Below are 25,711 nucleotides of genomic sequence, written 5' to 3'. Positions count from 1 at the left end.
AAATGGCATTAAGAGGTGATTGCTCTGTTATGCCCTTAAGGTTAACAGATGCTTTATAGCCAGCTGCATGGGAGAATCACTGTGTATGCTCCTCATGAAGCAGCAATTCATATTACCTGCAGACAACAGCCTCTATAAAATGTTTGAACACCTAAGCATAAAGCAGGAAGGAAAAGGGGAGGGGGTGTAGGGGAAAAAACACAAAAACCAAAAAAACTTCATTTTTCCCTTCACGGATCATGTCAGCCATGCCTGTACCTTTGCTAAGGCAAATTTTGGCTGTGTCCTCTAAGGAACAACCTCACAGACCACTTTAAGTGAGGCCCACATGTGGGACTGCCCATGCTGCAAGCAGAGATGCTAGACAGTGAATATGATAAAGTGCAAGCAGTGACAAAACACTGCCTTATTGAATTTAGTTGTTAGGAGCAGTGGATGGCCATGGTGTAAGGTCAGTTCTCTTGCTAAGCTGCCACTGCTGAAACTCCTCAAAAATGAAAAAAAAAATAAAAAAATCATTCTCCTTATTTCAAAATAAGGAAAATTTGTTTTTTCCTTATTTTATCACTGATATTCACTCTATGGTGCCAGAACAGTCAGGATCTATAAACTCTTAATTTCCACCAGTCATCCTTATCACCAGAAGATTGTCTTCTGAAAGTAAACATAAAATGGCAGAAGGGTGAGCAGAGATAAATAGGTACAGTTATAGAGGCATCTACAGAATAACTTCCTGATTTAATATTTCTGCATACAAAGAAAGCAATCAGCATGAAAAAACAGAACATGTGATGAATACTTGGCAACTGATACAGAGCAAGACTTCTAATGACATTTTCACTGGATTTCAGAGATCCTACCATGCCTCATTATATGCAACCTGCAGCCTTCTCTTACTGAAGGAGGCTTTGATAACAGGAAGGGCAAGAGGAAAGCACATTTACTGCCATGTGTGTGGAAATAATCACCTACACAATCTGGCTTTTATCCCTATTTCCTTCCTTGAGGTTCCCTCACTGTCATGACATATTTCATAGATGTGTGTAAGAACGACCAAGACTTGGGCCTCTTGTTATACCATTCTGCTATCTATTGAAATAAAAGCTAGAAGTAGCCAAGAAGTTAAAGATATTAGATTATTCTGTGGATGAAATTCTATTCACATATGCTCTAGAGCCAGGAAGATTTATGAGCCCATTTCCCACAGATACCAATGGAAGATTACTTTGGCCATTTTTTTCTTGAGGTAGCAGACCAGATTATATTGTGTCTTATAACATTCTTCCCCTCTCCTGCTCTAAGAGTTTTTCATGACATCCTATAAATGCCACCTCCATTACAACTGTTTGAAAGTAAAACCAAAACAAAAAAAACAAAACATCTTTCCTGTCCTTTCCACCCCATGAGTTTTTCCTGCTAATTACACTGTTGTTTTCTAAAATATCAGATCCTGCACAGCCTTCCAATTTCTTTGGAAAGTGCAGGGCAGTTATGCTGGTGCTAGAATGATACAAAATAACACCCCAGGCTTACTAGGACGGGGCAATAATTCAGGGACTGCAGGTTAGAAATCTCTGTGAATCAAATAATACTGCACAGGAAAATCTGTTCCACTAAATTGTAAACGTGAGTTGAACAACAACATTTTCTCATTTCCCATAATTGGGAAGTAGGAGTGGATATTGTCTATGCTCAGACTGCAGCAGGTAAATGCTTAACATTAATAAAAATGTCATGTGTATAAACACAGCTCCTATTTCCAAAAAAGTATTTTGTTCACTGCTCTCTCATTTCATAGTGGGCACAAGATTACATTACAAGATTCTGAAAACATAAAAAAAATTCAATTTTCTGACTCATGCTTTAGGTAAAGGAAACCAGATAAAGCAACCTGGAAAAGGTACCAAAAAATCACGAAGTGATTCAAGAGAGAATGAGAGAATTTGAGCACCACCACGGCCTGTATGAGATTAGTTGGAACAACAGCACCATCCCCTGCCCACATGGCAAATGGCACAGGCCTGGAGAAAATGACACTCCTGTCCCATTTGGGAAATGGGAATTCAACTCACTCCACTGACACCCAGAGCAACTGGAGCTGTGACAACAGGCACTAGGAGATGAAACAAGGCTTTCCACTTAGCTCTCTTTGCCGATTATAACAACACCTCTTGAAGGCACAGCTAGAAAAAGCCTTGTGTGGCTTATGTGCAGCCACTCCACAAGGTTTCAGTGCTTCTGCAGATGCTTTGTTGGGACAGGAACAAAATAACCACATGCCAAAAGCTTTGCTGAGACAAAGAGGTGAAGCCTTTTCATTTTCATGTCAGAAGTGCCATGTCAGGATGAATTACACACAGTGGGCAGGTGAGTTACCTACCAAATGCTGTTTAGTCACATTCCATGTGCCTATTCCAGGTAAGCTATCAAGTGGCATTTCCAGAGGACACCAGAAATACCCCCAACACCACTAAAGCTGTGACGCACCGCTCCTCACTGTAATGACTCACCAGCTCTCTGACTTCTAGATGAATTCCATACTAAATCAAAAAGAAGAGTTATTGCTTAGGCTTTTCATGCATAACATTGCCTTGTTCATAAATTACTGCTTTCAGCACATATTTGAGTAACTGGATGCCCACAGCAATTCCAGCTGTCAGGGAGCTGAAGTGGGATAAAGAAACAATATGAATAGCACTTATGAATTTAAACCAAGCAAAATCTTAACTTGATATGCATCAATAAGAAAACTAAGGGAAAAGAAATCAAGTAAAGAAGCTCATAATTTCCTTTCCCCCATACACTGTGTTCAATACTGCAAAGATAAACACATTGTGATGAAAGCAAATAAAGAATACCATACTTCTGGCAGTAAAATAGGAGCCCCTTAAACACTTTCCTGTGGGGGGAAGAGAAACAAAGCAGGAAGGGACAGTAGCTCTTCAGGGAAAACCAACAATATTGTACTTACTTAGTTTGCTTTAAAACAGATTCTTCATAGGTAAAGAGGGCTAATTTTACTGCTTGTGCTCAAATCTTTGCAAATTGACTTTGTAAAGAGATTGATAGGATTTCTCAACACTTCTGAATTGGGGCAAAATGAAAATAACACAAATTTTCATTACTCAAAATCAGAAGATGGAGAGAAAAAGCCAAACACACCAATGATTAACTATTGCCACAGAGGATGTAATTCATTGGCAGCTGCTTTTTAAAGCTCTCTTAGGAATGCACTGTACTGAAGATTTCAAATCTCGTATTCCTAGAGGGATGTTACACAATAAATACTACAAATATTGCAATTTAATTAACTTCTTCACATGTTAATTAGACTTCTTAGAGTAACACAGGTTCTCAGACTTTGTTTTCTCTGTTTATTTCTTCAAAAGGGAAATTCAAATGCTTTTGCCCATTTGCATCTTAAAACTTTCTGCACATGACTGACACCATACTGACTCCTAACAACTCCTGGTCAGAGTCACTACTTACAAATTCTGCAAGTAATTTAGACTGTTCCATTTAAATCATAAGCATCAGGTTTTTGACAAGGGTCAGACTCTGCTGGAATAGCTTCACATGTGAACCAACAATCTACCAAAACACTGAAAACAGACAGTGAAGATCAGATAGTGCTTTCCTAAGAATTCTAAAGGAACCGAAGGAAGCTGAAAAATTAGTGTCTAGTCTCTAAAGGAGAAGAAAGCAGTGCCTTAAAGATTTTTGTACATAATTTTGCCTTGGCAAATTTTAAGCCATTTAAAAAAAGAGAAAAAAAAGGATAAAAACCATAATCACCAAAAACCCCCAAAACTTCCTGTTATCCCAAGGTATTCCCAGGTCAGTGGTCATGCCAAGCTGGCAGTGTGTGCAGCTGGCCACATTATTCCAGGATAAGTACCTGTAAATTAACAATCCTTGCTAACACATTTGGAAAGGTTCCACAAAAAGCAAAACTGACAAACACTGACAATTCATTTCAGGAAAGGGAAGAAAACAAAATCTGAACACAATGTGATTTTCTCTTCTGCATATTTTACACTGAAAACAAAGCACTTAGTAGCAAGAGATCATGACAGTACTAACTTAGCATTACAATATAAAAACAAACTTGACATTTATTCAATATGAAATATTTAAAGCTCTTAACCTGTGAAGAATCAGTTTCAGGACGACTTAAAATGTGCAGTTTCTGCAGCTGATGTGACTGACGGATAAGCCAAGTTTGGAGCCATGGTGTTCAGACCTTACCAAGGCATGAAAGAGAAGCCTCTTTATTCTCCTGCACACACACCAATTTGATTTTCAGATCCAGTCATAAATGCTGAACCAAAGCAGAGAATTCAAGGCAGCCCACAAAATGGGCTGGTGCTTCTCTCACCCTGCGCTCTGCTCCCTGATAACCTGAGGGGAGGGATGCTGCAACCATCCTCCTTTCCCACAAGACCCCTGAAGAACTGATCCCATCTCTTCTTCATCTGCTTCCATCCTTGACTGCTCCTAGAGTGCAGCACATCTGCTCTACTTTGGCCCTGCACGGCAACTCTCCTTCCTTCCCTGCCCCAGCTTTAGAGGAGAAGAAAACACAAAATGAGAATGCAATGCCCAATAAAGCACCAATGTTTTGGTTTTCCAACTGTACTGACCAATGGTATCACCACAGCATCCATTTCCCTAGACATGAAAATGGAAAGCTGCAAGACACCATACATACTTCAAAACCTCAATAATGGGAGGAAATATATACCAACAGTCTGAGGCAGTGAAATCATATCAAAGCGAAAATATATAAAAAACATTAAATTAGATTCAAAACCACATACAACTGTGATGAGAGGGGAAAAATTTATTGGTCCTTTAGATTTCCAATGATTGCTTGTAATATGGTCAGCAAATTCATTCCAATATTACATACAAAGGATTTCCTTGCTTGCCATGTTAGAACTAGCTTAACACTCAGTGGAAATGTAAGGAATAAAAAGCAAAAAAGGATAATCTTGAATTTATTGTGAAATACATGATTATTTTTTCCTATTCCAGCAAAACACCTGTAAAGAACTGGGTTCTGTGCTCAGCACACACCTTCCATGAAGGTGACTCTTGCAGATCACAGAAGGCACTTGGAATTCCTAGCAGTTGGGACACGGGGAAGAGGAGGGATTACAATGCGCTCCTTTTTTACTAAGTGCAATCCTAGTATAAATTCAAGCAGCCACAAAGCATTAAGATACAAAACCTCAGGCAGACATGCTAATGAAGGGCCGCAAGGCTGGAGAACAAGGAGAGCTGCGTGGCCCCTGCCCGTCAGTCGTCGTCCCCGCCGCACAGGAGCAGCAGCGCTTTCCTGTAGTCCCCGGACGTGTCTTTCTGTCAATGCAGCACAGCAGCACCGTGAGTCACCAGAGCAGCTGCCAAGGAGGGCCCCAGCCTGACACACATTCATCCCACCCACAGGAAATCCACACGGATGACTCTCCACTCAGAAATCACACAAGGAAATTCTCTGCCTCTTACACGAGAGCTGTATTTACACAGACAGACTGCCAGAGACAAAAATCTCCAAAAGCTTTACTACAAAACAGAGCTGCCCATTTGACACATTTGTCTGCAGGGAAAAGTCCAAAGGAGAAGCCCAAAGCAGCACCAAAAGCAACACATGGGGGGCAAAGTGCACCTGTCACTGCCCAGAAAGGCACTAGCTCTGCTCCCTGCTATCAATGGGAAGCTCTGATACGAAATCCGTATGAGCCTGGCAGGCATCACCAAAAGAAACTCCACCCAGGCTAGTTAAGGGAGCATAATGTCAGGAATGACAATAGAAAAATGATAAAAAAGCAGGACTTTCAGTATAAAACAAAAGGAAAAAAATAAAAGTCTTTTGGCTTAACTTTGCAGCAACAGCTGGCTCCGGATTTCTTGCTCCTTCCCTTCCTGCTCCTTCCTATTCACTCAAAGGAAATTATGACTCACAGTGAAACCCTCTTCACTTGGAAATGTTGCCAAGGGAACCACACCACAACCCAAGATCTAAACTTCAACCTCATGGTAACTCAGACTCCCAGCCCCAGTGTTATTTCTCTGGAGCCAGCACCCTCTCTGAAGCACTGCACAATAAGGAACTCAGACAAGAACAAGGAAATGATGCAGTAGCTAAATGTGGTGTATGAGTAATTGTAATTTTAGAAAACCACATCATCTGCCCTAGTGAACACTGGAAGGAAACATCTTTCCATAGGAAGTGTCCCCCTCTTCAACAATGCCATGTCAAAACTGCAGAGGAACTCAATCTCAGAGTCCAGGTCACCCAGCTCTACCCACACCCATCCTCTGCCAAGAAAAACAGTGAAAAGAGTGACATCTCAATCACCCCATGTCCTCTGAGAACAGAACAGTAATTTTACCTGAATCGTTTGATACAACGATTTCGCAAAATTCTTTCTGAATTCTCGTCTAATATCCAGTAGATCAACTTCACTTCTTGAAACCATGACTCTGATCAGGGTGTCATCATCAGTGCCAGCCCCCTGAAGAGAAAAGATCAAATAACTTTCCAGTATCAGTCTGTTCTGGACAGATGCTGCAACAAAACACGAAATACAAATAACCATGGTATGACATGAAAGCAACAAGTGGCATCTCAAACCACTCCTGCACTACAGTTCAGCTCCAAAACAGAAAATATTTGGGACAGTATCATGAGACATTCACACTGAAATGTGGGGAACAGAGGAGCTCTGATCCCTGCCTGGACCTCTATAAAGTGCCAGATGCTCAGGCCTCTTAGTTCATGTTTCATCTCAGCCTTCAACTGCAAATGCCCACATAAATTTACAAGATCCCAGTTCCAAGCTCACGCAGTAGCACAGCTGCTCACCACAATCAGAATCACGTGTAAATCCCCCCTGCAGTGCACCCTCAGGCTGCAGAACTGCAGTCAGTTCTGGAACTGGGCACCTCAATCCCAGCAGTGACCAGCACAAAGCAACATCATACAGCAGGACACAGGCAGAGCAACTCATCCCACGAACTCTCCAGCTGTTCATTATGGGGGCAAGGCTTCACAAATCTTTTCCAACCACACAAACATGCCCCACTCTGTTCATCATCCTCAGTGCTTGAAACATTTCACTTTCCTGTGCAGGCCAAGGCCCTGACCCCTCTGCTCAGACAAGGCAGACTCCACACAAGCTGAAACCGTATAAACTTTGATGTGCTGACCTGTGGATGCACCTCAGGGAAGGACTTGGCAGAGCCCCCACGGTCATCTTCAGCCTAATGTCCAGGGCCGCTCAATCCTTCTGGGTGCAATATTCTTGGATTACACCTAAAAGTGCCCTAAAGCTGCTCAAAAGTTATGCCATGAGTCCAGTGGTTTCTGAGGAATAAAAGCCAAGCTCTGCCATACCTAATCATGAAAGCCAGCTCTGCCCAGTGCAGAACCTTGTTATGCCAAACTGATAAATTAGAAGTACAAACTCCTCAGTCAAAGTAATAATTGACAAAAAGCTTTCCTATCTGAAGTGTTGAATGATTTTTATTTATATTAAAAAAAAATGTGGGGTATCTCACCAGCACACATTGGTGAGGCTCCTCACAACAGAAGTGTATAAGAATCTAAAGCCTACAAGAAAATTGCATTCTTTAAAAAAATAAAAATTAATAACTAAGAAAAAAGTAATCCTTCTCAGACAGTTCAGCCTACTGATACAATATTTTGTATTTTTCACCTGAATCTTATTCTACATTGGTATCCACAGAAGCAGAAAAGGACTTTTAAAAATTAAGTTATAATTTTGTCTCATCACTAACTCTCAAGCTGTCACCTCATCTTCTGACAAACATACTTCAGGGCTCTCCAGCAAGGGGAAGGGAGGAATTCCTCAGGGAAGTTGATAACCTGCCTGAAAACAACAGAGTACTTGCCTCTGGTTTAATTAATATTACCCACTGGGAGTTAAAAATTACAGCTTTCCCACCTTATCTCTTCCCATCCAAGAGAAGGTGAAGCCAACAGAAACATGGATGCACTGCTAATGCAATTCCTGCGCATCATAAATATTTTATATTATATTTTATATTTGTTATATTTTATATTATAAAAATCTTTTGCACCTGTTTAAACCTTCCCTCTTCTCTGCCGAGTTTCTTTTGCTTCTCAAAACAGGATGGATAGTAACCTAAGATGTGTTCCAAAGCTACCCAATGCCCTCAGTCAGTAAATACATCCAAATCAAAGAGCACCAATTTGCACAATCTACAATTCTTTCCTTCCTCATCACACCCACCACCTAAAGACACTGGCATTTAATCAGCTGGGAAGTGCCCAATAGATACCGCCACGCATTTTCCAGTGTTGCAGCAACAAATCAAAAAACAGCTCATGAGACTAAAAGGTCTGTGGTCTGACAAATACACAATGAACTCCAAGGAAACTAGGAATTGTTTGCATTCTCTCCCAGCTTGCACTCCCTGAACCTTTTGCAGGTAAGTCAGTGACACTGTGAGCATTTACAGTGGCAGAAAAAATTAAAAACAAGCTGAAGGGAGAGGAATTGTAGCTGGAGGAGATGGAAAGTGACTTACGGAAAATATTTACATACCTTCATGGAATAATACAGGGTCTCAGCAAAATAGGCAGGCACACTTCGGATGCATTTCACTGGAAAAGACAAATGATTGAATTATTGACTGCTGTTAAATACAGGGCAATCTCTGATTGTCAAGACAAGGTGTGTATCACTGGGTTATTCTCTCCAGTGATGTCACCTGGTTGTTCTGGGATTTAGAACAAACATTTATTTCTGATAGCAGAGAGATTTTACTAGTCAAACTCTCCAACACTGTCCTAGATAAGCTGCCAGGAATGCAGGTGAAGGCAGAGCTCTGTCTCAGCTCTGGCAGAGGTGCACATGACCAAACAGAATGCAGTTCACCACCTCTTCTCCAGACATAAAAATAGATCCCAGGTGATTGATTACCTTCCTAAAGGAACCCTGTTTTCACACCAGCCTCTGTGATAACTGCAATTTCAAGAGGCCTGGGAGTAAGCAAAGGCAGCCTAGTGCTAGCATGCTAGGACTCAATTACCCACTGCCAGAAGCAGCTTCTCCAAATCACCAGAGGTCTCGCGGTCAATGGTCTCTTCAATCTGGAAGCCAGAAATGGTCATGTACTTGTCAAACACTGCAAAACAAAGTGTGCTCGGTCAGGGAACAGCCAACATCCCTGCCAGTGGCCCTCCATTCAGGACAATGCCACCTGTGTGTCATTATCCACAGTTCAGGACAATGCCACCTGTGTGTTACCCACAGCTCAGGTGCTATTGGCCACTCACTGTCTTGTTCTGAGCACCAATTTCCCATCAGATGCTCCATGTACAGCCCCTCACTGCCCCTGGAAGGAACAGCTCCATGCATTATTCCCAATGGCCTAAACAGGTTGGTAAAAGATACTTCTGGATGAGCAAAGAGCAGGGATAAAGGTATTGTCCCTCTATTATCAGCTCAAAAAGTAGGCACCTCGATATGGGCTGAGCTTTTCCAGGGTGGATTTCAGGCAGAAGCTCTCGGTCCCTCATTAACCACACTACCTACCCCTCCTCAAGTGGGAAACACTGCGGGTTCCCAAGATAGTGATGAACTTTTCTTCATCCGTTCCCCATTTCAGCTCCCCAGCTCTGAACAAAACCTGTTACGAATTCAAGAGATCAAAACATCAGCATTTGTTTTGTGTCCACATATCCTGTTGAAAAGCTCTATTTGTCTCACTCTATGGAGCATTAAGTTTACTAACAAGCTATAGCTGGAAGGAAAAAAAATGAAATTAAATTGCCAAGTACTGACTTTTGGAAATAAATGAAAAAAATCTGAAATTGACTGTGAAGGCATTCCCATGAATAATGCATCTTCAAGCCTTGAAACTGACTGTGCATAGTCCTCTTCACAAGGACTGAAGTTTGCTGAAACTGTGATAATACAGCAGATAAAAACTATTCACAGTGCTGCCTTTTCTGCCCTTTTTTCCCTTCCCTTTTTCAAACAGAGAAGCAAAAATTTGTTACATGATGGCTCTTCAACAGCAGAACCAGGACAACTTGGCACAGGAGGAAGTTCTCCAGAAGGAGGGAAAGATGGATCTAGAAGCTCTCAGAAAGAGGATTTTCAGGCTGATAAATTCTTAGTTGTTTGAAACCAGATTTGAATCATGGTTTTAGCACATTTGTGGTTTTTCAGGCAAGTCTGTATTCCATGCAGACAAAGACCGGGATGCATTTTCAGCACCAGGAAAGTAAAGCACTTCAAAAAGTAGGAATGAGCAAGAGCCAGGAGAAAATGAGAACGAAAAAAGAAATTGGGAAAATGAAATGAGTTCTTTTTCCTGACAGTTGGAAAACTTTGCCTTTTTCCAAACTGTGTGCTATGCACTCTGTAAGAAGAAATATACTACAATATGTACAACCTATGATCTTTTTAATATTAATGGTACAGAATGAAAAAAAGGTGTAGAGGAAAAAGATCAAGGCACTCAGTGCCAGAATATTTATTACAAATAACACATGCTAAGCCCTCCAAATGAACACCTCCATCCAGTAGCAAATGAGAAGTCCCAGTACAGCATATAGAAATATATCAGCAAAAGATTGAGTTAGGGATACTAGAAGTTGCAAATAGAACTTTATGTCAGCTTTAAGTTTGTACCTGCCTTGCCAGTGGGCAATACACAAAATGTACCTCAACTGTACCACTTTAAAGAAGTGATATTCACAAAAGCTTTTCCAAAAAGTCAGACTTTCTCCTTCAGGCAGTCTCAGAAAAGTCTCACAATTGCTTTGAATTAATATTTAATAATCGTAAACAAAAAATTTAAAAATCACCACTGAGCAAAAAGTTGGCTGTCTATCAAGTCCCTTACAGAATATATGACTCAAGAAAAACATTGGGAAGCCAAAAATACTCCTACATCTGCACAGTCCTGTACCTCCGTTCTGACCATCTGTACCATGCAATAGCAACTAGAAAATGACTGAATCTGTTCCAGCTGTGTTGGGTGGTGAATGGAAAAGCCCATTGACTCGAGGTCCCAGCCCAAGTTAAATGTATGCAGCAAACCACAGAGGCTGACTGGAAAACCAGGACCTTTTCAAGAGCTCTGTTTGGCGTCTCCTAAATCTAGCTGCACATTTAAACCCAATTAGAGGGGCCAAAAGGAATCTATCTGCCTAGCAGGGCCAGTACTTCACATGTTTCCTCAATTACGTAGCCCCAGCCAAAAGCAAGACTGAAAATTTCATGGAACAGTCTAGTTCACAATTCAAACGTTTGCCCCTCTAATTTTCCAGCTGTAATTGTCACAGGAAATGACAGCAGAACAACAATGTTTTCTGCATTTAAGTGACAAAGGATATGCCTGTACCAGTAAAATATATTTTGCCAATATGACTCTCCATCTCGTTGTGCTATCAGGAGAATGTTTTATTGATCTAATATTCTGTGTTTACTGTGTGTCACCTTGAACAATCCCTGTATTTCTTTCATCTCAATAGACAATTTATGAGAGAAAAATGTCTCATGCAGAGTTGTCTGAAATAACTGAGAAGAAACACGTATTAAATGAGCTGTAATCAAATTGCTGAAATATCAACCATCACTCCAACAAAGCAAATGGCACCCAGCAAGAGACAGGCAAGGACACAATTAACTGCTGGCATTCATTTCCATCCAAAGCACAGGGTTAGGGAGCAGTCATAGACAAGGGATTAAATTCAGAGAGAAGTCCAAGTCAGGTATTAAGGAATTAACTGTTAACATCTGAGTTTTCCAGCAGTGGGTCCCTCAGCATCACCAAGGCTCAGCCTCTCTTCCAATGACCTATTCATTGTTTTATTCAGGTCCCTCATTAAGTAATAAGCAAAACTGAAGTGTGAAAGTGCAAAAAATTTTGATTCCAGTATTTCAAGTTTTCACACTTCTTTTGTCCAGAACATACAAAAGCACATGAAAACATTTAAGAAAAACAGAGAACCTTAACTATCACTTTCACATTTGAATTCCAGCTGTTTGCCATCTTTGTGAGAACTCAAAATACCCCAAACCCTCAGTCAGTCACCCACCTGAGCATCCTGCTCAACAAGAGCCTCATCAACTCCAACATCAGGATCTCTGTTCGCCTAAACAGAAATTCAGAAGTTGTTAAACTCAAGAATTAGCAGGTAAGTCAAAAAGCATTTATCTGTTATATTGAGCCTGTAAGTTACTTTGACAAGTCACTCCCTAATGCATCTTGTCCAAAACCACCTTGTTTTTCCCTTTTGCTTCCATGTGTGTATGAAATAAGGGTCCTCTTCCCCTTTTGCCCTCAAAAACCCATGTAGCAGCACCCGCTACACCCATGGGCATCACAGAAGTGTTTTGCTTCAGGAATATGGAAATAACTCAGAAGAGAGCCTGAGGCTGACCCTGCACATCAGAGGAAGTGCTTCAGCTCCAGAGGCAGTCCTGCCTAGCACCGGGCCCATCCAGAACCCAGTTTAGTAAGCAGTAAGTGCTAAGTGCACCTAGCAGGGAAAGCCATCCCACACCAGGACACTAACCTGCAGCAGCACCACCAGCAGCCTCTGGAAATGGCCTGATGTTTCCCCTGTGATCTTATCCTCCAGGTCAGCTTCATACTCTGCAACAGAGCAACATTCACTCACCACCTTGCAGGCTCCCTCACTCTTTTGAGGGGAGAGCAAGGAAAGGCAAAAAGTCCGCTTGATTCACAATTTGTAGAATCATCTATCAGAAACATCTTTAACACTCAGGACATATTCTGCTTTCACTTCTATAACACTACTCTAAAAACAGACAATAGAGCACCTCACACCTCACGTCAGGAACAGATTACACACAATATTCTGAAGTAGAAGGTGACATGCATGGATTCAGCTCCGTAAGGAACTAAAGAGGATACAGACATGGAGTCATGCTAAAATACAGCAGGCCCACTGTACAAAAACCATGAGCCCAGAAAAGTTTGCCATTAACAAATTTTTTTCTCTAGAGAATCTATGTTTGGGCTCAAAATTTGTTAAAACATGACAATTTCTTGTGTGGCAGGAATCTACACAGAGCTAAAAGAAATCTGTTGAATTAAACATTGCCCTGAAAAACAAGCCCACAATCACAGGGTAAAAGCATCTACTCCTGTGGACAGCCAAAAGCTGAACCTGCTTTAGCATAAGTGCACTTGAACACAACATAGAGCAAAAGGCAAAAAAAAACCCCCACACTTCTGGTTTTTTATGTAATCCGTTTTCTTGTTTCCAACTACTGAAAATTGCCTTTCAGTCAATGGGATGAAAATAATGGGTGGAGGAAATAAATACTTTTGAAAGAACTCTAACTATAAAGCATGAAGCACCATAAACTGCAGTAATAACCCTGAAGTAAAACCCATTTCAATTTACAATTCAAATTCTAGTTCCTTTCAATATGAAGTTATGCAACACAGCAGAAAGAATTCCCTCTTGTTGGGCACATCCATCAGTTCAGGCACAGACCTCATTTGAAAGATGAGCTAAAATCATATTAAAGGAACAGAACAGAGACCCTTTTATAAAGAAAATTACCTTGCTGATAAACCTGTTTAATATTCTGCACTTCTGCAGGTGTTCTGGAGGCAAGAATTTCAGTCAACACTTTCTCATTGGTTCCTGCTCCCTGCAGGGGTGCAAGTATGAATCAGTTGATGGAATAACAAAAGGACAACAAGAAATCCCTTTAACAATCAAAACCAAGCACATACTTATATATTTGGATCAAATAAACAAAAAAATATTTTCTCTGATATACTATGGGGGTTTTGAATACAATTTATTCCAGTTTATCTTGATTGTTTTCAAAACCAACCCAACAATTCACAAAAGCCCAGTGCTGCAGGATTCAGAGGGGCCCTTTCACACCCCAGCACAGCCAGGTGTGCCTCGTGTCACACCACATGTCACAGCTGAGATGGCCACAATACACAGAATACATACATAGAATTCATAGAATACATACTGGAATACATAGAATTCCAAAAGGCTTCAACCCACACAGTCACTCCACACCACTTGAGAAGGCTGCGAGCATCTGTCCTTCTTGTTCTTCAGCCCGGCCTTTTATCCCCTAATGTTGATGCACTGCCCCTGTGTGCCCTCTGCTCCTTTGGTGGTTGGTCAGTGCCCTGGGCACTCCCTGGCTCATTGCTGTCAGTGCTGCTCACCTGCTGCTCACAACTGTGCCATTGGGGATGAGGCTCAGCTGTCCCACTCACAGTCACCACAAACTGTGTACCTACACCTCAGTTCCTTGCTATTACAATCAAGGACATCAAGAGAAGTGAGTGGAAGTGCTGTGGTGGAAGAGAAGTGGTGGCTCTGTGCTCACCTGTGTCCTGGCTGGTGACAGACACTGTATGAATTAGAGCTAAGTTTGCATCTTAGCTCTAATTCATACAGTGTCTGTCACCAGCCAGGACACAGGTGAGCACAGAGCCACCCAGCACAGATCTGCAGCCTTCTGTGAACTGCACTGTTAAACAAACCCCTTCTTCCACTGGAAACAATTTACAACAGAATTGCTAACCCAGATAGTTCCAGCAATTCTGCAGTTCTTAACGACACCAGAACCAACAGCCACTCTTTCACTTTTACAAGGATAGAACTTAGAAAAGCCAGGCCAGTATCTTGTTTCAACAAGTCTAATCCTTTGTTTGCAAGAATAATCCACTGCTCTTTTACACATACAAAGGAGTCATTTCACAAAAGCAACACAGAAATGCAATACTGAGCATTTTTTGCTTCAGCACATTATTTACAACCTTTTTTGTAAGGAAAACATTGAATATTAAACACCTACAAAGATATGCAACTGCACACAAAGCTATCCAGAACACAAACCTGCCAGGTTACAGGCAATCATTTCCAAAATGCAGATTGATTCATGAACATGCCTACTGAACAAGGGAGGCAGGCACAGTTAAACTCACTCTAATTCAAGCAGCAGCAGTGAACATTGATGGGACAGCCTTCAGGACAGAGTCAGTGCTCTCAGCTGAGTTACCTTGCAGTGAAGTCCCTGCGATCACACCTGCTTTACTGCTACCCCCCTTGGCTGAACTGCAGCCAGTACTGACATCCTTTCCTGTGCAAACACATTCTCTAAAATTCCATGGTCTTGGGTTTAACACCTTTTATTTTTTTAAGTGACAAGAACAAAACCACTCTTGTTTCACTATCTACTTTCCCTCCTACATCCATCTGTTCTGTGATTTCCTCTTATTGATTTTAGGAGTCAGTTTTTTACTCCTAAATCAATAAGAGGAGCTTGGGAATACAATTTTTTTTTTATTAATCAACAAGGCCTTTATCAGTTGCTCTGTCAGGTACCACCATCCCTTCCCCCAATGCACATAAAGGCCTTATAGAAAACCTGCAGGAATGAAGTTTCTGTTCCCTGAGGGACTATTTGCTGGGACACAGGTGCATGAGCACTTGCTTCCACAGTTGACTAAAGCCTACATATTAACCAGCTGCTCATCCAGGATCTTGGGAGTTTGCATGGAAGTGTCATTCCACAAAGCACTACCTCACACTAGAGTCAAGTTCAGTGTCCTCTATTTTAATCAATACTGTAAATAGTCCAGGGACATGCAATTCCTGAAATTCCACAGATGTGACACAGGTGGGAAAAAAGAGCACACAGAAGAGACACTGAAATTCTACACATCCACATTGTAAATTGTTTCTTTATCTGGCCTGCCTAGAAAGGCACTAAATGCACTCACTAAAGAGAAAATTTAGAAGGGTAACACAAACAGGCCCATCAATTATTCCCTCTGTGTTACTGAAGGCAGTTTTTTAGAGGTCATTCAGTACTACAGACAATACCTGCTCGTAATTTTGGTGGACACCAGTTTACACACAAGCTCATTAATTGTGGACTTGCACTGCAATCCATCAGGGGTAACATACTCTGTAGCTTAAATAACAGCCAAGAAGAAACAAAGAGCACCACACTGCTGTTAAATGCTCCGAACTGATTTTCATACAGGTGTATAGCTATTAAACCTTGGCTGCTCACAGCAGAAAAATCCAGAGCCCTCTGGACTTCAGCACTGCACTTGAACAGCAAAAAGAATGTGAAAGCAACTGCACATCTACCCATAGGATTTAAACCAGAAGGAACAATTCTTATGCTGTGTAGGTTTCTAAACTGCCTCTGAGTTATTAAGATGAAAAAAAAAAACCAGACAAAGCTATGGCACAGGCAACAGTCAGCACAACTTGGCTATTTTTTTTTAAGCCTACTTCTATTAGCACTCCCTTTAGCAGCCAAACCTCATTCCTAAAAAAAAAAAAAATCAACCAAAAGCACAAATCATTTCATGTAATGCATTAATTCTCCCTCCTCTTACCTTGATAGCATGCTTGAGTGCATGAGCATCAAAAATATATGCTGGTCTCATCAGAGACACCATCAAAGTTTCAAACTTGCCAGTTAGTTCTGATTTCAGGTCATCCACAAGATCCTAGTGCAGAACAAATAGTGCTGTGATGAACAAGGACTAAGCATTTTAAAAGGAAGCACACGATCTGCAAGCTGAAAGACTCTGGAGACACAACAAAAAGGACAAGGGACACCTCTCTTGTTTTAATTGGTACCTCAGTTGAAACAAATAAGGCCAGAGAAAAGGATGAACAGGCATTTGGAAAACCTGAAACACGTTATGGTTTTTTTAGGATATGGCAGGGTGGAGGAGAGGGAGAGACAAAAGCAAAAGTAGATTTTCTTGCAAGGGAATATGGTGAATGTGCCTCATATTTTAAAGTAATCGTTGTAAGCCAGAACCAGCTCATTTCCAAAGGTATTTTTCCTTCTTACCCTGCCAAATAAGGTTTTAAAGGCAGAAGCTATTTCTTGACGCTGAGCATTGTTTCTGGTGGTGAGGATCGTCAGCACAGTTTCTTCATCAGTCCCTGAAGTTAGAAAGAACAAGTTACAAACACACTGTGAAAAACAAACTGCAGTGGCCCAAACTCAAAAGGCATTAAAAGACGCTTTGACAGCAACAGCCTACTGGCAAACAGCAGAAGCATTTAAAATAACAAGTGTCACCCTACCCCAAGCTGAGCCACCAAGTTAGGGGCAAAAACACGACTGAAGGACTTAACATGTTTGCTCTCTATCAGTGCTCTGAACCAGACTCTGCTTCAAGCACCAGCTATAACATTTAGTCAGTCTGTTTTCCACAGAAAGGTCTTGCCTTTGGGCTCACCAACAAATTGCCAGCTCCCAGCAAAACTCAGTCCAGCAATCCCAAACACCCCAGAGGGCAGCAGTGTGGAGCTATTACCCATTTTATAAACACAGCATGCAAGGTAGGTCCTCCCAGCATAGCATCTTCCCAGCCCTACTGAGTTTGCCTGTGGGCTGAGGTGTATCACACATCCCTCCTTCCCTTCCTTCCGCTTCAGAGAAAATAGCAAATCAGGGCTTGTTCTCCCAGGAAATTTTGGGGCAGAAAGCTCCGGTGTGGGTTTACAGACCACTTCTTATTCTGCATTCACACTGCGTACCTGCATTCCTTGCCCCAGTAACTGCACTATGCTCACACATTTCCAGGGCCAGGAGGCTGCTGCAGATTTTCTGTGCAGAGCTCCTGCCATGCTGCTGTAATTCTCCACAGCTGTCCCTGTAAATCCAGAGCTACTGCTCTGTAAAACTTTAGTGTGCCCAGAACAGCATGTGGAACATCCATTTCTTAATGGGGAATGTGCAAACCCCTTCTTTTTTCCCTCATGCTAACCCAAAAATAAACATCCTTGAGAGCTGCACAGTCATAACCAGGACACGCCCAGACCAGTGCGGTCCTGGGGCTGTCGTTCCATAGCCTGTAGACACACGCCCTACTCTCATCTGCTGAGATGAAAAAGTAGATCAGAAAGGATGTTTGCCAAGGAGAAGGAGTCTTTTCTTTCCTGTAAAATAAAAATTATCCTTACCCAATCCCTTCATGGCCTTACGAAGGGCTTCTGCATCAGCTCTGGCATCAAAAGGAGCGAAGGCTGTCACGGTGCCTCTCGTGTACTGGGGGTGGAAAAAGGGGTCGGGGGAGAGGGAAAAAGCCATGAAATAGAATATTGCATCTTTCAGTTCATACATGAGCTCAGGCTAAGTTTGAATTCAAAACCCAAAAGCTGACTGTCTTTTTCTTGCAATTGTCTGGCTAAAGAGCAGTCTGTGGGTGTTTAAACACTGCTTACTCCAGAGACACTACTATGGCTTCCTTTAGCAGTGCAGCTAAATTTGGGTATGTTTATGTACCAATTCTGCAAACTACTGCTATCTCCAACACTGGAACATGAATGCAGGGAAATGAAATGACTAAGAATTTACCATTTGCTAAAGTAAATTGAAAAATTAATTGCACAAATCATGTATGCTAGCCAAATGGCACAAAGACACATATGGAAATAAGAACTTCTCCTCAAGAAAACCCTACTGGAACTCTCAAGCAGTACCACAACGATTTTTTCCACCACCCTGCAACCCACTGAACTCTACAATGGCTTTCAATTTTTCATCATAATGCTTTTGACATGAGCAACTTCTTAAAAAGTGATTCATCTACCTTAGTTGACAGCTAAAAAAAACAACAAAAAAACCCCAGTTCAAACATAAGGGTAAGAGATCAGTTCATCCAAACACAAAAACAATTGCATGAAGTTTCCATGGAACATGGCTCTTGAGGGAATTTCTCTTTGGATTAAACACAAAAGAACATTCATTATCTCTGTGGAAAAGTTTTGCCTTTATTTAAAGAGGATAGCTCAAGAACCTATATGTGTTTAGCACAGTAGTTAATTAACTATGGAAGTGGCCAAAAGGGGAAACAGCTGGGTTTGGGGCACAGGAAGGTATTTCCAACAGCTGAAGAGGGAAAATTTCCTGTAAGCACTGCCATAAAAACGTAGCAATCAGAAAAGGCAGGGCATTTTTCCACTCTCAAGAAAGAGCACGATAGCAAGTGCCAAGACACCTACTGAGATTGGCACCAGATTACTCCAGAGGTAGGACAGCCATCTGGCCTTCCCTGGAGCTAGGAATTTCAGCCACTCCGGTCTCCAGTCAATGCACTCATCAGAGACAGGTCAGCCAGAAGGGCAGGGAGAAAAGAGCAGTAACCAGAAACTGCCCCAGGGCTCCCGTGTGCTCCTGCCAGCAGAGACTCTCCACGGCTGCCACTGCAGCAGCAGCCAAGAGTCAGGTTCACTTCTCACATTCTGACAGATCAGAACAAAAGCGTCACAGTGTTAAATGGCAACAACAAATTTCTTTTTGGGAGATGGTTTTCAATAGGATAGCTCAGAGGCTTGACAATCCTACTGGAACACTCTGCTTGTCCAATTACAAGCCACTTTTTTCAGATAGCATTTTGAATGTATTTATTGTCATCTTCCTAGCTAATACCAAAGGTTACTATGAAAGAAATCTCAAGGATTTGGGTCTCACTTTTATGAACTGAATTTAATTTGGTAAAACAGATAAAGACTGAAAAGCCTTTCCCTCCTCCTCCCTTACTACCACTCCAGCCAATGTGGGGTTATTTATTTTTGTTCCATGTAATCTCAACATAATTAATATTACACAAGTACCACAATTCTCCTTTGGAAATGACCAATGTCAACAAATATCAGAGGAAGCAGATATTGATCTTTTCTTATCTTGTTATAAGCAAATGGAATTCCCCTTCACAATTCCTAAGTCTTGTGACAACAGCCCAACATTCCTGTGTGGCTGTCATAGACAAAGTATGTGTGAACACTAAATGCCAGATGAAATCTCTCTGCATGGCCCTTCTCATTTTTATTAACTAACAGGAATCCTTCAAAACTCTCATTTTCAAAGCACTGCATAGAAAGCCTGAGCACGCACTAAGCTTGATGAGCAGTTCCTGAAAATCTGGTACAGCTGAATTCTAAGACTTTTCCTGATGTCTGAGCACCGTTTGCATTCCAGGCATTCCCTTGTGGCACTCAGTGGATTTTGGCTCCCCACCTGCCCCAACCACCCTCCACCAGAACCTGAGCCACACATGCCTTTAGGAGCCACATGTGGGCAGATGTGACACTCCCCAACAGCTGGCCCAGTACTGGGAAAGGGTGAAGCCATCCCTAACTTCACATCAGAGCCCAACTCAACCTGAGTGCTTTTTAGAGTACTGCAATGTGGCCTGACAATTGGGGTACAGCAGGGAATACTCCAGCACACTGTGTTCAACAACCACAAATCCATCTAAAACACTCCACTATTCAGAAGTGCCCTTTTTTGTTATTCCAGTTCAGATCTCTCATTTGTGAAATACATGGACAAGAGCAGAAAGCTCTGCAGCAGTAAGATACTCAGTCCATGGAGGGAAGAGCTGTCTCCCCCTTCCCAAACATGACACATTTTGACCACATAAAGAGAGGGCAGCACCTCTTCTGAACCACCATCACAGCCTAGCCCAAACTTGCTGTCACAGCAAATATGAAAAGGAGCTATGAACCAAACTTCATTATTTATTTACCTCTATGAAAAGATATCTTATCTTTCGTATCACTACAAACATTCCTTGTTGTTTAAGTAAGCAGATACACAGTAACACTACAGCCTCATAGGTCCTTTTTTCTTTGGATAGTAAGCTCCTCACCCAGTAGCACCCAAAGCTCATCAATGAAAAAGACAAACAGTCATCGATATAAATCCTTTTATAATCTGGAGTTATCCTTTACTCAATCACCACACCTTACACCAGGCAGTAAAATATAAAGAGAAGCACAACACAAAGTGTATCACAAGACTATAACACCCCAAACCTACACACATTCTTTTCTGTCTACGTTCCCCAATACAGTGATTGTTGTTAAGGAGTCATGTGTACTGCCAGTGAAATTTGTGATCACACACTAGAAATAAACAGCAGCTTTCATTTTCTCCAGACACTTTCCAATGAGATCAATGAAGCTCCTAGAAACACAAAATTAGCAGAAAAAGGCAGAGGGAAAAAATAAAAATACTACAAAGCAAGAGATAATATTGCTTTAGAATTTATGCCTCTCCAAATGAGGAAAATCACATTCTCTGGTATTTTTGTCCAATTCTATGCTAGCAAAGGTTTCCAGGAGAAGATAAAACCTCAGGTGAAACGTTTCTAACTAGCACCTCAAAGTGAATGTCTCCCAAGAGACAATTTAGCATCACAAACTAATAGTGCCACATATCCTGGCAACAATAACAATAGCCACTTAACGAGGTGCCTTTTCACTTTCCTCACCAAGACACAAAATATTTCTCACCCACAAGCTCCTGTGTTTAGCCACTGTTAAATACAGAGTATACTCGAACTGAGACTCCTTCCCCACTATCACGGCTCTGTGCCACACACAGCAACTTCTCAGAGTTGCACAGATGAAGAGCACCCCCTTTCTCTGCAGCAACACAAGCAGTGTCTCAAAAATTAGCTGCTGGAAAACCCAGTATTTAGTGTGACGAAGGTGCTGTGAGACTTTGTTTTTTTCTTTTTTTTAAGCAGCCATTTGTTTACAAGATGGCACAGGAAAACTGTGGAGCAGAAAGATTGGAAATGGAGAATATTTACCAGCAAAGAGAGAAGGTGTGCTATTTCCAGCAGACAGAGGACAGCCCAGAAGGTCATGTGCTTGAGTAAATGATAGACTGCTGCAAGATGTCCTATACAAGGCCCACCTTGCAGATAAACACAACACAGTGTTCACTTCTGACCTGAAAGCCCTCAGAGCCATCGGAGTCCACACAGAGATGCCAGTTCAAACCGTGGTCTGAAACTAACGTGACACGAGAAATATGCAATTACTTCCTGACATTTCAAGGGCAGTACAGTGCAAATGGCATTGTGAGTGGATGGATACAGGGGCAGAGCTGATGCAAACGTAAAACTAAAAAGACATGTCTGCAAAACACCTCTCCAAGTTTAACAGTGCTTCAGACCATCTGCTTAAACAGGACAGCAGACTACTCACATCTGCCCCACTAAATTTAAACTCTTGAGAAAAAACAATTACACAACATCTGTGGTGAACTCTGAGTCAGTACACCACAGAGATATCAAAGACAGGGAGGAGGGATGGAAAAAAAAGGAAGACGGGGTGAAAGAGAAGGAGAAGAGCAAGCAGCAGCCACATAGGAACCAACGCAGAGACATTTGAGAAACCCATCCTCACAAGAGCCAGAGGGGGCTGCTCAGAGCTCAATTCTGAAGGGGCATTTATACTTTGGAACATGAGACAGTCTTCTGGAACACTATGGAGTTGGCAATACTATCCCTGTGCTCCAAGTCACACGTGCACATTGGCAAACAGGAACTCCAGATATAGTGCAGAGCAGCCACACCTTCAGCAGCAGCAAGCGATCCTTTCCTGGCAGTTTACAAATGGACACACCAAACATTCCCAAAGTTTTATTCAGGAAAAAAAATTAGGAGTAGCAGACCAAAACAGATCAGCCCACATACCTGCTGCTTTCTTTCCAGATTTCTGAGCCAGCAAGCACAGGGCAGCAGCTCCCAGCCTGTTCACTGAGCAGGAGGAGATGGTGCCCTGTGCATTGAGGCAGTAACAAAGACCACTGCACACACAGCCAGGAGAGAAAGGGCAGCTTGTCAGGGCAGCAGTGCTCCCTCAAAGAAAGCAGATAAACACAGGCAGGGAGAGACCAGCCTGTGCAGCACATTCTGTAGTTTTCCTACAAAATGAATGAACCTTTCTATTCTGGACAGTGAACACACAAAGTTCCTCAGGCCTTTGGGCAAAGGAAAAAAAAGGCTTCACAGAACTGGGTAAGGACAGGTAATTCAGTGACCAAGACTCCAAATATAACTTACCTTCTTCAAAGGTTTTATTCTTCAGTGATGTACCTAGGCTAAATTGAACTCCAGTAGGCTGTGCAGCCTTTGTGAACTCTGCAGCTTTAGTTGTACACAAGGAGTTTCTGTCAGTCAGCATTTCATGGCCATTTTCACTCTTACCTCCATTTCATAATGCATCATATAGAACAGACAGCTCTCATGAGAAGCTGAGCTTCTTCAACTTCGTTTTTATATTTTCATAAAATAAGTTACAGGCTACAATGCTTTAACACTCCTGGTCTTTTGTGGCTGCCTAACTGCACAGGCAAAGAATACTACTTACATGGAAAGCAGCCCTCTGAACGTGGAAAATTGGAGAACAAGGCCTCCCTAATAAAAACCCTCATTGTTCCAGTGAATTCCACCTGCCAACACCCACCACAGATAAAAAACCATCCCCAAGTGTCACCTCAAGCAGTAGAAAATTTACTAACTAAAGCCAAGAGTAAATGGTTTGCACTAGTGAAGAATGAAACATTCCTGTTAAGAAGATGAAGGAAAGTTTGTCTCTGTGGGACAGACAAGAATATTGTCAATTTCCACACTTTTACTAAAAGGAAGTTACCCTTAAGCCTATAAGCAATGCTGTATATACTGTAATAAAAGGCTTATTGTCCAAGTATATCCCTCTGGCCAGGTGTCCTGCATTGGCATGGGTAAGGTCTCCTGTTCTCCTAACACGCATCATACAATCCAGGCCCGATGTTTAGAGAAAGAAAAATCCCTTCTTTGTCACTCAAAAGAAAACCCCCCAAAAAAACTACAACTTCAAGAATTTAGAAAAATACCACTAAAAACTTTTTCTTTAAAAGAAGTTCCCCTTCTTTTATAACTAAATCCAAACATAATATCAGTAAATATTCACAAGGGTATTAAAACTACTCATCACTCCACTCACTAAGTGCAATTATTCTGACCTTTGTGAAAGCCCTAACAGACTTTGATTGCTTTCACTTCCTACAGCAATATAAACCCCATAAAGCCATTACAAACCCCTACAAATAAGCCATTATCTCCTATTTTACTTTTCAGAGTGTACGCATTTGGTGCAATTACAGAAAAAAAATGCTGGAGTCCGCTCCATTTTCCACACCTTCATCCAGGCTCAAACCACAACAAGCAAAGGGCTGCAAAACAAAGTCCCCAAACCAAGAACTGCACTATAGATCCAAGGCTCCCAGAAAAAAATCATGTTAGCTATGGGAAAACTGGGAATGGAAACACCGAGCCCTGAGCCCCCACTAGGCATTGCCAAGGCGATTTTTTTTTCTCCTTCCTTTCAGTGGAAGGAGCCTCCACCCATGAGCAATATAAACACAGAGTACCGAAAACTTGGCCAAATTAGTGGAAACTGCTGGAAAAAAGGGAAAAAAAAAAAAAAGTTGTGCTTGACGTGTCCCTCACATGATCCCGTCCGCGTCCGCCCGGCTTTGGGGATGGGCTGGTTTGGGGGAGCCCGAAAAGAAATCGGTGAGGAGTGAAAACAAGGAGAGGGATAATACGAGGATGTCCCCGGGAACGGCCGGGCACGGGCCGTCGGGCCGTGTCCTCCCGGAGCCGCCGCCTTCCTCACCTTCGCCATCTCTGGGATCCTCCGGGTGGGGCCGAGTCCGAGTCTGCAAAGAGAGATGCGACAGTGAGGGACAGCGAGGAGGAGACAGCGACAGCGCCCGCCCGCCTGGGCTGCCCGCGCCCCTCACCTCCCGCAGAAGCGCCCTGAGCCGCCAGGAGCACCGAGCGAGGCACCGAGCCCTGAACAGCCAAGAGGGAGGAGGCCCCGCCGCTCTTGCCTCAGCCGGGGGACGGGCCAGCCCCACCCGGGGCGGGCGGCGAGCCCCGGCCGCCTCCCGGGGCCGCCTGCAGGCCGGGCACGTCCCGGCTTTCTCCTCCGTGCCTGCCACGGACGGGAGGGTGGCGTTAGTGCTTTGGTTCTTAGCGATCGTGAACCTCTTAAAAGAAAAATGACATTTGCCGATAGACAGCCCTCAGCAGGTGCTCAAGCGCCCTCCGAATGAAGTGTGTATAAAATCGGTTCCCACGAATCTGAAAGGGATCCTATCCCAGCACTAAAGGGCAGGTCTGAACTGAATTCGGTAAAAAGCAGACATTTCATCAGCTGACCTAGCTTGGCTTCCAAGTAAGCCAGGTTAACACAACAAGCACAGTGTTGAACGGAATATGAGGACTGTAGTTCTCGACTATCAGAAACTGCAAGCATTTCAGGCAACGACACTTATTTACTTCTCGTGTTCCAGCAGGACCACTTCCCTGGCCCAGGAATAGGGAAGATAGGAAAGCAAGGAGGATGCAGTCTGCATGGCTACTCAAGGAGCTGCTCCATCTAAGCTGCAGACAGACTCACTCCTTCAGCCACACAGCCTTGAGTCAGAAGAAAGGAAAAGTGACTGCAATGCAAATGGAATTCACTGTCTCTGCCAAAATAAAATACGAACATAATCCTGCTGTGTGAGCATTTTAACATGTAACAGTCACTTCTGTCTGCAAGTAAGTTGCATTTACCTCACAAAAAGCAAGAGAAACATAGGTCATTATGTAAATTTAAATATTCTGCCCAGCATTTCTTGTTGCCCCAGCAGTGCACGTACAGTTCAGCAAAAACATGGGATCCACCCATCTGGCTTCCTCTGCAGGACCAAGGAACAAACTGTTTGCTAAAATGTCCTGATTTACTCTGATTTGAATCCAATCCATTGAAGTGGCATTCCACACATGCCCAAAGATACATGAAGGGAATAGAGAGCTGCTC

At 42.5% G+C, this 25,711-nt stretch overlaps 1 protein-coding gene across 1 annotated transcript; it reads right to left on the bottom strand.

Annotated features, from left to right (window-relative positions):
* Positions 1–4,823: 4,823 nt before the first annotated feature.
* ANXA5 (annexin A5) lies at positions 4,824–24,735 on the bottom strand. The gene is made up of 13 exons (XM_039722871.1): positions 24,645–24,735; positions 24,518–24,560; positions 18,023–18,107; positions 16,902–16,996; positions 16,435–16,548; positions 13,607–13,697; positions 12,587–12,666; positions 12,107–12,163; positions 9,591–9,684; positions 9,085–9,180; positions 8,598–8,656; positions 6,399–6,521; positions 4,824–5,364 (listed from the first exon to the last, which is right to left on the bottom strand). Exons 2-13 carry the CDS (start codon positions 24,524–24,526, stop codon positions 5,302–5,304), a joined length of 966 nt encoding a protein of 321 aa, XP_039578805.1. The 5' UTR covers positions 24,527–24,560; positions 24,645–24,735; the 3' UTR covers positions 4,824–5,301.
* Between the last annotated feature and the right edge of the window lie 976 nt (positions 24,736–25,711).

The sequence above is a fragment of the Passer montanus genome, unplaced genomic scaffold (assembly GCF_014805655.1).
Source record: "Passer montanus isolate IOZ18808 unplaced genomic scaffold, ASM1480565v1 scaffold108, whole genome shotgun sequence".
Lineage (NCBI taxonomy): Eukaryota > Metazoa > Chordata > Aves > Passeriformes > Passeridae > Passer > Passer montanus.
This window is presented reverse-complemented; position numbering and strand designations above follow the sequence as displayed.